At 41.5% G+C, this 12,163-nt stretch overlaps 1 protein-coding gene across 3 annotated transcripts; it reads right to left on the bottom strand.

Moving 5' to 3' along the window:
- Nucleotides 1-26: 26 nt before the first annotated feature.
- Nucleotides 27-11,463, bottom strand: LOC121318817 (sushi repeat-containing protein SRPX2-like). Of its 3 annotated transcripts, none has more exons than XM_041255901.1 (11): nucleotides 11,305-11,463; nucleotides 10,826-10,940; nucleotides 6,443-6,511; nucleotides 6,049-6,240; nucleotides 4,997-5,173; nucleotides 3,856-3,982; nucleotides 3,439-3,560; nucleotides 2,877-3,056; nucleotides 1,543-1,676; nucleotides 1,106-1,227; nucleotides 27-645 (listed from the first exon to the last, which is right to left on the bottom strand). In XM_041255901.1, exons 2-11 carry the CDS (start codon nucleotides 10,896-10,898, stop codon nucleotides 465-467), a joined length of 1,377 nt encoding a protein of 458 aa, XP_041111835.1. In that variant the 5' UTR covers nucleotides 10,899-10,940; nucleotides 11,305-11,463; the 3' UTR covers nucleotides 27-464. The 3 variants fall into 3 exon arrangements, with proteins under 3 accessions (XP_041111835.1, XP_041111836.1, XP_041111837.1); XM_041255902.1 differs by having other exon boundaries at nucleotides 10,826-10,922; XM_041255903.1 differs by lacking the exon at nucleotides 6,049-6,240 and having other exon boundaries at nucleotides 11,305-11,462.
- Nucleotides 11,464-12,163: the final 700 nt, after the last annotated feature.

Here is a 12,163-nt window from a genome sequence, read left to right as displayed (position 1 = left end):
AAATAAAGGAGTTTAAAAGACTAGTGTACAACAGCTCACCCAGAGATTATTCTGGTGTGTAGTTTTAGCATTTATTATAAAAACAAAACACACAGGCTCCCGAATACGATCACGTACAAACCATTTGAAATGTACTACCTTTTTTTTTTAATTACAACCTAAACAAATACAGCAGGTCAATTATCCCAATTAGATTTTAAAAAAATATGGCGTGTCCAAGAGTCTGGGGCTTATACCCGTATTCATCGTAGACGTTCCTCTGTTTTAAAGCCTGTGGTTACACTTTAGTAACATGTAGGAAAAACTACTAGTGTTGGTAACAGTCTGTCACTTGTGGAGGCGTAAAAAGGTAAGAGAGGGTATTTCCAGTTCTGAAGTCTGTCACCCGCTAGGTGTAAAGCAAGTCTTGCACTGAAACTCTTTTTCTAGTCTGGTGGAGCTCCTGTGATCTCGGTCTCGTCCCGTCAGTCACAGTGGTCCCGGTTCTTCTCCATGCGCTCCCTCTCCTCTGTGCTCAGCATGTAGGTGTCGATGTAGGAGAAGAGCTCGTCCGAGGTGACGGGGTCGATGTAGCGTTCGCGGTCCATGCCCTGCTTGTCCACCAGGACCACGGTGAAGTAGGCTTGAGAGATCCTCATCGCCTGCCTGCAGAGACAGAGGGGTACCGTTAGTCAAACACAAACTTGCTACAGCCACACAGAAAGGTGTATCTCTGAAATATCACACCTACAAATGGAGATATCACATAAATGCAGGTACTGTGTTTCCTTTTCTCTGTTTCTTGGCTCTAGGATGCCAAGCAGAACCACTTTGAGTACACTGGAGATTTATAATTAAAATACTTCAGCTATAAGGAACACTCAGATATATATACTTGAAGCCATTGGGTTTTTGTTAGGTTTGTGGAGTGATTGTAATCCTGCAGCAGGTAAGCAAGCACTGACAGCAGTTCTGGAGGTATGCTGTATGTAGTTCATGTACATATAATCTCTTAGCCAATCAGAGAGCAGGATTTCTACCCACTGTGATTCAATCAAGCATCACTCACCTTTACTGACTTGAAAAAGACAAGCAGCCAGATTGACAAGTTTGCCACTCGTCTTACCTGAGCTCGTCGATGACCTCGGAGGAGAGGCGATTCTCCTTGATCCGGCCCACCTCTCTGGGCGGGAGGCCCAGCAGCTCGATCACCGTGACCTGCCGCAGGTCCAGCCCGCAGCCCGCTCTCTGTAGAGGGGACACGGCAGGGAACACGATTACAGGGCTGCCTAATCCTGAGCCACAGTTCAACAGCTGCTTCCCTAACGGCTTTCGCGCGCAGTGCTTAAAGTGGTTGTAGCTATCAAGAGTTGTAGTCTAAACACTGTCATTGAATGTATTTAGTTTATTTCAGTATTACGTTTGACCAGACTGCATTTTCATTTTAAATCACGATATTTGGTACTGTACTGCTGTTTAAAATCAGTAGAACTGACACAGTACAACATTCTAGATTTACAACACGGGTGTGGTTAAAGAACCATGCCTTTTATTTTTACTCACCTGTAGCATGATGTTCTGGAGTTTATAGTACTGATTAGAAATATCGGGCGTGGAGACGATGAGTATCCTTCTCTTCTCGTAAAACTGATCCAGAAGCGCTGCGGCACTCCTCACATCAGTGTTGACTTGAATCACTGTGAAGAAGATCCTGTTAATCTAGCTACAGCCACACAAAGCTGTATCGCTCAGTTATCATACCTGCATACATACAGTGCATAATACCTACTACTGTGCTTTATTTTCCGACTTGTATATTGAAATTTGCCAAGTTCTTTTCATTGATTTTCCTGGCCGGTACTCCAGGAATTTTCTGGCCTTAGGACGCCTGTAATGAGCTCCCTCAATGATATTTGTTAGCTCAAAGATCCCAGTACTGGGCTTTGGCTAGGAGATTTGCTGGCTCTCATATCCACAGTAGTGAGCTGCTTGTATGCTAGCTTTCAGATAGGCAGCTTTTCCTGCAATATTTCCATTGGTTTGCATTCAAGTGATCTGTTTCAAGCCTGTCCTCACAGGACTTTATTAACCTTCTATTCTTCTCACATCTCTCATAGGCAGCGTAGCCTGACAAGAGTGGGCTTACACTGACAAGTCTGCCTGTGTCTCCATGAAAAAATAATTTTAAAAAATGTAATTCAGAATATAAATATAAGAATTTCTGATGAGTTAGTAAGACATGACTATTTCATTCCAGTTCCTGATCAGTTGCAGTCCCCACCCCAACACCCCCCCCCCCCACTCTAGAACAAGCTTCCAAAGGAAGGGGGCAGCAGAGGCTAGCACACCCCTCCCAAATTCTAATTAAGTCTATTTAATCATCTGTTTGCTGTCTGGAAGGGTGATCGCTCCATTTTCATAACCTTCTGCTCCACTGCACAATTTAAACTGCAGGATGACTTTAAAACTTTTTTGGATCGCATCTACAGTGTTTTTTTTTTTTTTAACTAGTTCATTAACTCTTCCCTACAGAAAAAGCGTGCATTCCACTAATTTGAAGAGCAAGTCTTTCCTTGTGCTGGTGAAGTTCAGTGAAATAGAAGGGGGAGAAGCACATTCAGCAGTCTGTCTTCAGTGTCTGAACTGTCTTCATGTTTGTCTGTTTTTTTTATACCAGCTTGTTTACAGATGCATCATTCAAGATGCCATATTTTTATTCTAGACTAAAATACACCACATAAAGCCTCTTTGTCAGTAGGCATAATGCAAACTTAAACCACAGACCAATGATCCGAACCACAACAAGGCAATGCCAGGGGCCCATACAGCTGCTATTGTTCTAAACCTCAGCAACTGGATACGATGCGTCTGCATACACATGTTCCCAGGATACTCACTGACACACACTGGAGTGGCTCCAGCCCAGTTCCGGTTGAACTGGCACACCCTGGACAGGACCCCCCTTCGCTCGTAGCCCCCATCGCACGAGTACTCACAGACGGCACCGTAGTTATTGCCCCCCGAGGAGCAAGTGATGTATCCGTGAAGTGGAGGCTTCAGAGCAGGGCACCTTCGCACTGAGCCCAGCAAGACAAAAAGAGAGAGGGAGTGCACGTCAGTGGCAAAAAAACTTGCATTGAAATAAAGCTGTCTTGTGGTATGTACATTTTAAATTTAAAATGTATTTAAACAGGATTAAAACCTTGAGATACGCATCTTATTTCATGGGGGCCCCAACTTTCATATTTCTAGTATTAAGTTCTTCCTTTTAGTCCAAATCTTTCCATATTAATTTTGCTGTCCCCAAGGTACCCACCACAGTCCTGAAGGAATTTGCTGGCTCTAAGATCCAAGCACGAAGCTCTCTGCACTAAATTGTCATTACAGAATGTGCATTTACATTTGCTGGCTCCACAGCCCTGAGTGGTCTGTATTTGATAGAGGTGCCTGCTGAATTACCTTCCACTCGCACAATGAACTTGCAGGCTGCTTTGTTCCTCGCCTGATCGTACACCAGGTAGCGGATAACATGCTCCCCCTCTGGGAAGATGGAGCCTGGCCCCGGCCCCTTCAGAGTCACGCTGCACAGGAGCACAGGAGAACCTAATGAAATGTTAGCAGCACAATTGTCCACGCTGTGGGTCTGTGACAAGGTTCATGTCATACTGCATCCACTCCTAACACGAGACTAGACTACACTGTAAAACCTCTTCAGGGTGGAATGCATTGTGTATTGTACAGTAGACTCCATGGGGGATCTGAAGAGGACAGCTCCAGGTTAAGAGGTGAAGTCTAGCCCTGGTATTGATTTATCTAAATAAACAAGGTCCCGTGTAAACGTCCAGAGTCTATTAAAATAGCCCCCTGCCCTCTTACTCTGTCAGCGTGGCATCTGCGCTGTCCTGGATGATGGGAGGGTCCCAGTACACTCTGGCTGCCAGCCTGTCTGGCTCTGCCACCTTCACCCGGGACTGAGGGCACTTGATCTTCGGAGGGTCGTTATCTGAAAGACTCAGTGAGCTGAAACAGATTCTGTTTCACACGTCTGTCTAAAACTGAGAGGACAATTTACAACGTCTTTTAAACAGCAAAAGAGAAACACACAGGCAATACATCTAACTCCCCAGGCTACTAGGCTACAGCTATGCCAGTCAGCAATGGGATCTTTCCAAACCTTTAAACCTGGTGCCCAGAGGAACACAGACCTGACTTCTGAACATTAAAGAGACTCAGAGCTGAGGATGTGTGCTGTTCGATAGCACACTGCACTGTAATGCGTTTTATTAAAACTTATTCAAATGCTACGTTTGGCTCAGCGGTCGGTAATCTTTCTGGTTTTAATCTGCTTGCGGATTTAGCTGTTCGCCTGAGTTGTTTATGCAATGAACTTACAAGATATTTTGAGAAAGAGAATACAGTGAGAAATAAATGAGACAGTTCTGACAGAGCTGTGAGGAACGAAGTCTTAATAACAAGCAGAACACGGCTGGTAACGCAGAGTCACAAAGAGGTTTCGCACTGTTGTGATGTACAGTAAGAGTGCACATTAACTGTGACTGATTATCTCAGTAATGATACATGTCATTATTTTGTAAGAAAATGGGTAGCACAATTACATTGTAATAAGTATTGGTAGTAACCAATGGGTCTTGCTCCTCCACAGTAACAGTACATGGAGAGCCTGGTGAACTGCATTTTGCAGAAAAGGCAGAACACGCTGATAGTTACCCAGTTATTACAATGTTATTACATGGTTAGGTATAGCCCGTGAACTACAGTTCTACCAATAAATCTGTAACTTAAAATTATTAGCAGCCTAGTCAAGCAGGCCATTTCACCAAATGTCTTCACCACTGTTCAGTATTGTGTTTGTCCTAAAGGAATTGAATTGATTTCGTTTGTAATGACAGCTGGGTCGGTGGCTTCACTTTGACACATGGGTATCCAGTTGATTTCAAAGAGTAAGTAATCACAGAGCTGTGCCTCCTCAAGCTGGGCACGCAGGGGTGTAATTTACCTACACAGCTGGGCTCCGTGCCGCTCCAGCGCGCCTCCTCTAGGCAGATCCTGCTGCGGTCTCCCTCGAGCTGGTACCCCGGGGCGCACGAGTAATCACAGCGCGAGTCCACCGCCACGCTCATGCTGCAGGAGTAGGAGCCGTAGGTCACGGCCGGCAGCACGTGGCACCTGATCTCTGGAGGGGCACATTTAGAGGTGATGGAAGAGTATTATTATTATTATTATTATTATTATTATAACTCCAGGTTTTCATGTGGCTTCAATCACATAGTGCAATGTCAAGATAAGCTCTGGGTTGGTTCATTGCATTTAAGCTGTGTTTGTCACCTGTAACTATCAGTAACTGTAGACGATTCAGTGTGTGTACAGCTGTAGCATTTAAATGTAAAACAATCTTAATTCAGATTACTAGTCTGATACTACACACCATGTACAGTGTGCCTCTGTTATATATATATATATATATTATTATTATTATTATTATAACTCCAGGTTTTCATGTGGCTTCAATCACATAGTGCAATGTCAAGATAAGCTCTGGGTTGGTTCATTGCATTTAAGCTGTGTTTGTCACCTGTAACTATCAGTAACTGTAGACGATTCAGTGTGTGTACAGCTGTAGCATTTAAATGTAAAACAATCTTAATTCAGATTACTAGTCTGATACTACACACCATGTACAGTGTGCCTCTGTTATATATATATATATATATATATATATATATATATATATATATATATATATATATATATATATATATATATGTATTATTTTTTCTTTTTTGTTTCCAAGCCCAATACCTCACAGTGCTGGCAGCCAATTGTAAATCACACACATGCCAGTCCAGCTTATTGGAGGCCTTCATGGCAAAAATAACCCAAATTAATGTGTCTAGACTAGAGTAAATCAACATGTTAAACAAGTGTTCATTGAGATGCAGGACGACACAGCTATGAAACCAAGGGTGGACGGCACAGGAAAGCAGCCAATGTAACCTCCCCTTGGTGTTTGGACAGTCCTGTCCCTCAAACAAAACTCTCACCACTCACGTCGACAGTAGCCGGTTCCAGACCAGCGGCGGTTGGGCAGGCACTGGACGAACCGTTGACCAATGAGGCGGTACCCGCGGTCACATGACAGTTCACAGCGCGTCCCTATGGTGCTCCTGTAATTACCGCCTTGAGGAGAGAAGCAGTTAGCCTCCCCATTCAAGAGCGACAGAGGGTAGCACCAGCGGGGAGCTAGGGAAAGGGGAGCAGTAGAGCCAGTCAAATAAAAATCAACAGCAGATTACATCTTTATATCCAGCTTATTTAACATGGCAACTATACAGATGAGAACTAACTGTACAGTAGTCTGATGCAATTCTTCAGCTGTTGGGTTACCAAGAATAGGTGGACCAGGCTAATTTGAGTGAATGATAAATAATTCCTGCACACTTACTTCTGTAATCTAGCTGGGGAGTGCTGTAGGACACATCAGACTGAACTTCATTGTAGCTCCTCCCAGAACCTGCAACAAACACAAGAAGCCTCCTGGTCACCTGCACAGCAGTGGCATAGAGAACGATGGGATGATCAGAGGGTGGAGCCTAGCTTCTGTCATGCAATGCTTTAATGTGGTTTTCACCATGTTTACCATATCTTTCTTTCATTAAGTGTTCTGGTGCTCTGTCACGTTTTGCTTGGCTTTTACAGTGGGTAACTGTAGTACATTTGTCAGAATGGTGATTCTCCAGTGTCTGCTCAAGAGCAAGCCAACTTCTCCAGATGTGAGAGGCATGCTTTACAACAAAACACTCCTTGTCTCACCAAACAAGTATCATGTAAAACCCTGTGATTACGCTTTCACAGCAAACAGACCAGGACTGTGGGATCTGGAGTAAAGGAACTATACAGAAACCAGAAGATAACCACCAACTACCTCTGTGTTTCATCATTGTCTGGCTGGTAGCCCCCTTACTAAGCCTCTATTAAGTGTGACAGGGAATTTTCAACTCTGTCGTGGAAACACGTCTCTGTCAGGGAGCCTGGGCTGACACAGATGGAAATTCAGTTTATAAGTTTATCGACTACGTGCAGTATTAATGTTACGAATTCAAGCTAAACTCTTTTCCAGAACCACATCATAGTTGAAAATCCATCGCTGGCTGTTTATTTTTCCCCCCACTACTGGAGACTGACATCTTCCTATGGTGGGGCCACTGTTCTGCTAAAACTGTTTGTGGTACAATGATGCAATGTTGGGAGGCAGGACTCTAGGAATATAATAGACACTTAGTTACACTGTGCAGAACGCCATGCGGTGGCAAAATGTTGTAATTACTGTTTTAGTGTGATTTTCTGCAAAGAACAAAAACAAGCTACCCAAAGGTAGAATGTTGTATTTATGTTTAACTGGATTTGTGCACCAGGGGTCAAAATAATGTAATTGTGTGAAAGATCTTGGTAGATTAACAATAAAATAATATGCACACCCATTGTCGGTAGCATAACCCTATCCCAAGCCTTAAGAAAGAGGCACTAAAAATGACCTGTAAAGAAACATTACAGTGATTCTTACTGAGCATGGTATGTATTGGTGAGGTCTATGTTACAGTAACAGAACCATTAGGGATGAGCTGATTCAAGTGGCCAGCTTTGTGTGGGAGTACAGTTTCTGGGAGGCTCTGGTGGTCACCCCTGCACACATGTGTGACTGTACCACATAACGGATGGATCAACACTACTATCCACTATCATAAAGGACAGTTCTTAATAGCTGGCTGCCAGTCACAGGATTACCATCTAATAATGGAGTTGTAACCTGCATGCAAACTGAATCCAGACACACTTTCTGCTGTTGTGGAAGGACTACTGGTACATAGCTTTAAATAATGTCAAAACAAAGTTTGCTAAATGGATTTAAAGTATCTGCAGTTAAAAGTATTTACAGAAACCTGGTTTCTGGTCCTGTAAAACTTTCCCCAGACGGCTCTTACAAACTTAAAATCTGCTTTTTTTAACTTCATTATTTTATTCCATTTGGAAACCATTACTTTCACAACGAGGAAAAACAAGAAATGATTTTAGAGTTGTGGTATTCATTTTCCTGAATTCTTTGTGCTTTCATCTGCTTTAAACTAATGCAACTGATAAACACGTGAGCACAAGAATAAAACTGGCATGACTGCATATTATGGTGATCTACAGAATCCTATGTTGCATTTCAAAGGCCTTTGACTGATCGTGGGTAAAATATTCTGTGTTTTTTGCTTTACTATTTTAACATGTAATACAGAATAAATGCTGTAACTGCACAGTGTGATTGTTAAATGTCATGAGCTTTTTTCTGCTCATTTGCTGTCCCGCAAGTCATTCTCAAATATGAGATCATTCTTCCTTCTGCTGAAATATTGAAAGTTTGTACAGCCAACGCAATAATTCTAGTAAGTCTCATCTAACATTAGTCACTGTCATTTTGTGGGTCTCGTGTGATCCTGTTTAAAAAGATGCACATATTATGGTAGTTTAATGGTGCTTTATTTCAAAGCTATTAGCAAAATGCACTGATGGCTTCCTGGAGATATTTAATTGACGTGATGACAATAAATACAGGTATTAAGTGATAATGACTGGGATTTGTATGTTAGATCTATTTAATAAATTCATTAAATTAAGTAAAAGTGTTTCACTCTATCTCTGTCATGCTGTCTGTGAGCAGTTCCCAGAGCCTGGAGAGTCCTGGTCCTGACCATTCAGAAGGTTAGGTGAACATCATATATTTGAGGTGCTTTAATAGTTGGGTATTAGCATATCAATCAAAGGCTTACCACAGCTGGTGTGCACGCTTATAATTAGGCAGCATTAAGCACAAAGGAGTATCTATAAGGGGATTATGATGGTAGTTCAAACAAACAGGACCGTCACTGATTATATCTCTTCTTCAAGGTTTGTGTTTAGGGGAAGCTTGTGATATAGGAAACACAGGTACACCTGGACAGGGTTTCCATGTAGTATCTACAATAAGAACAGGTATTCACGTCTGAATTTAGGTATGGTTACAGAAGTGTAGGCACACATTAGCGTGCTAGTGAATGCATTGGGGTCCTTTGAAGCAGTGCAAGGTGTATACGGTATGGGAAAAGGAAAACTATAAAACAAAAAAGAATCAAGCTGTCTGACAACGATTAATAGTCACAGAAAAATAAAAAAAAGTCCCATTGCAGTCTGTGCAATTGAATAAATCATGCAATTGGAACGTTATTTAAAGACAGCTATTCATGCTTCAAAACCTGTGTAGCTGTTCATAACCGTCTGGAAAAGATTATCTGTTACAGCTGTGGGTGGGAAGGGATTTCATGCTAAAAGGAAGCGGAAAATCCCTATGACAGCATTGTCTTCTGGCTCCATCGGATCGATGTTCCACATACACCTATCACAGCCAATCAATAAAGGACAGGCCTCTGTAACACCGCTACCTATAAGTGCAACCCTATGCATCTGAAGACTATGATCCAATTTCACAAACTGATTTAGTAGATCATTTAACACCCTTTGTTCCTTTCTATCCCAAAAGTGCTGATTCTTACTATCCTCAGCAGAATAACATAGCATTCCAGTGAGTGTGTGCTCTTAGTGGTGCTAGTACTGCCTCCATCCTCTGCCCACGCTCCTGTGATATAGCTATGAGTCAATGGAAACTAATGAGTTCCTTAGTGCTGGTTTTGTACATTTACCATTGTGGATAGACCGAACAGAGCAATGGTTACCAGTCATAGACATCTGAGTTTAAATGGACACAAAGCAGAAAATAACTATATTAATAGATTAACAATAAACACCAGTTGTTGTTTTTTTTTTTGTTTGTTTGTTTGTTTTACTCAAACCAAAAATCTAGATAATTAAGTACAGGGGTTGCTTACAGGATGGAACTGAATGAAATAATCTCCAACTCCTACCTAAAATGAATCCCCACTGTCCCATATATCTAAACTCAACATTAAGTGCACAGACGAATGGATCCACTTCTGTAATGAGGAATGGATTATAGGAATGTTATATCACATGGGTGTCTGGGAGACCCAGCCCTCCCATTGCTGGCTTACACAGACTTCATCAGGTCTCAGATGTAATCACGGATCAGACTGTGTTATGAGTGAAGTTCACACTATACAAGGCTGGCACAGGCATACAAAATACAAGATGTAAACACAAAAATGACAGCAGGCTCAAATATCTGAAAGGACTAACTCTTAACAATTATTCAATCGCCTATTTATTGTGACGGGCCCATCATAGAGCCAAATATTACTCTTTATTTGGAAAATGTGCTTTTGATTTGAAATGAAGTGTGTCCCCCTCCCACACCATCCCCACGACCACTGCATTAAACTTCATTGGCAGTCAATTGGAAAACTGTGTAAACTGAGTGTTTATACACACACAACCCGTTTAAATAACTCTCTACTCTGTGTTAAAGGATAATAACAGCTGTTTTTAATGGAAACTCTTAGAAACAGCAGTAGAGAGATCCATATGACTGCAGTGACGCTAATGCAAACAGAATGATGAATGATAAAACAAGGATTGCTTAATGCAGAATGATTCTCATACTGATCCTCTGCGGTATATAAAAAAAAAAAAAAAAAAAAACATTTTAAAAACGATCTGTATATTTCACAGACTTCCCTAATAAAAACAGATTTATACTGAGTATAGGATGCAGGCATGTGAAACGGATGTTTAAGCAAGTGAGTTGTCAGAAGTCCGTGTCCCTTGTGTAGTTCTCCCATTGGATTTGAATCGCCTGAATTACCTCCAGCCTCAGAACACAAAAACAGCTTACCTTCATAAGAAAGTCCAAGCAGCTCCGCTGTTATAGGAAACAGCAGCACCAGCGATAAAGCGTCTCTAAACATGTCACCCCTTCCTTCGTTTCACAACTGAGAAGAAATACAGTCCTGCAGTAAGAAAGTTAAAGTACCGAGTTGCTTTCCTCCACATCATCCAATAAAAATAGCAGATGTGAAGCCCACCGAATATCATTGCAGTCCTTCAAAACTTCAGCGCAACTAGTATTAACAGATCACACACGACAGTTAAGTACCGACTACCGGTTAAACAAAGCGCTAACCTATGATTTATAGGTCCTGTCAAGTCTTTGCCAAACTTGTATTTCCGGACATATATCAGACATTTTAAAAGTTTGCGCAATAAATTCTACATGTTGAAGTGATGCTAAAAAGACGCATCCTTTTTCTATTCAGTAACCTAGCAAATACCCGACATCCACGTTCACTGTTAGTACTATGAATGCAAGTTTACCTTTTTAAAATCCTAGTCTGCTGGAATATCTCTTGTTGCGGTGCAGTGTGCTCACTGTCTGTGTTGCCAGAGACTTCTATTGGGGTCTTGTTTCACTGCTGAGTGATTTGCCAGCAGTACGCAACGCTGACTCTGTCATTCGCTTTAAAGAAACCCAGACTGGTTTCTTTAACATTCAGATCTTGTTGAGGTTGTCAGACACCTCCTCGGTTTTGACGCGGTTGGTACTGTACAAATTGCCTTCTTATAACCAGTTACGTCTTACATCCTTATTATTATTATTATTATTATTATTATTATTATTATTATTATTATTATTATGCTACTGCTAACGAGGCTAATAATAAGTGTATACCGCGTGCACTGTAATTGTGTGAACTATTTTTTTTTTTCAATAATTAGTGATTCAATAATTGAATCTTCTGTGTTCCTTCACCGTGTTCTGTGATCAAATATTTATCTTAACAATCAAATAAATGATATACTGTATTTTTATGTTGGTTTTGCGATACGTATTCTGCTGTCGATGACTACACTTTAGCGTCCAAATATATAATCAGCGGATGTAAGCTACAGCCAAAGAAATAAATCCGTTTAAGTACATCTGGGGTGATTTTTTATCAGATAATCCGGATAAGCTCTTTAACTGCGGATTTGTCTTTCTGCGGGGAAATGAAAATCTGAACATGTGTTTCGATTGCACTCGACTCGATCAGTGGATTGTTTTTGTGGCTCTGCACTCTTTACACGGGCATCCTAAAGCATGGCTTTAAACATTTATCAACTCCTCTGTAACGTCGCTAATATATTTGTGAGCTGGTCTGTAAACTGTTTGCAGCAGATCACAATCTCGGCGAAT

The sequence above is a fragment of the Polyodon spathula genome, chromosome 7 (genome assembly GCF_017654505.1).
Source record: "Polyodon spathula isolate WHYD16114869_AA chromosome 7, ASM1765450v1, whole genome shotgun sequence".
In the NCBI taxonomy this organism is placed as follows: domain Eukaryota; kingdom Metazoa; phylum Chordata; class Actinopteri; order Acipenseriformes; family Polyodontidae; genus Polyodon; species Polyodon spathula.
Note: the sequence above shows the minus strand (reverse complement) of the source record. Positions and strands in the feature narration are given on the sequence as shown.

What these genes read in the sequence shown, in the direction of transcription:
- LOC121318817 (XM_041255901.1), bottom strand. Translation starts at nt 10,898, where the DNA reads ATGTTTAGAGACGCTTTATCGCTGGTGCTGCTGTTTCCTATAACAGCG. An exon ending in TGGAACCGGCTACTGTCGAC is followed by an intron (nt 5,174 to 6,048) that starts GTGAGTGGTGAG and finishes GTGCCCCTCCAG; the next exon opens with AGATCAGGTGCCACGTGCTG. An exon ending in GTTCATTGTGCGAGTGGAAG is followed by an intron (nt 3,057 to 3,438) that starts GTAATTCAGCAG and finishes TGCTGGGCTCAG; the next exon opens with TGCGAAGGTGCCCTGCTCTG.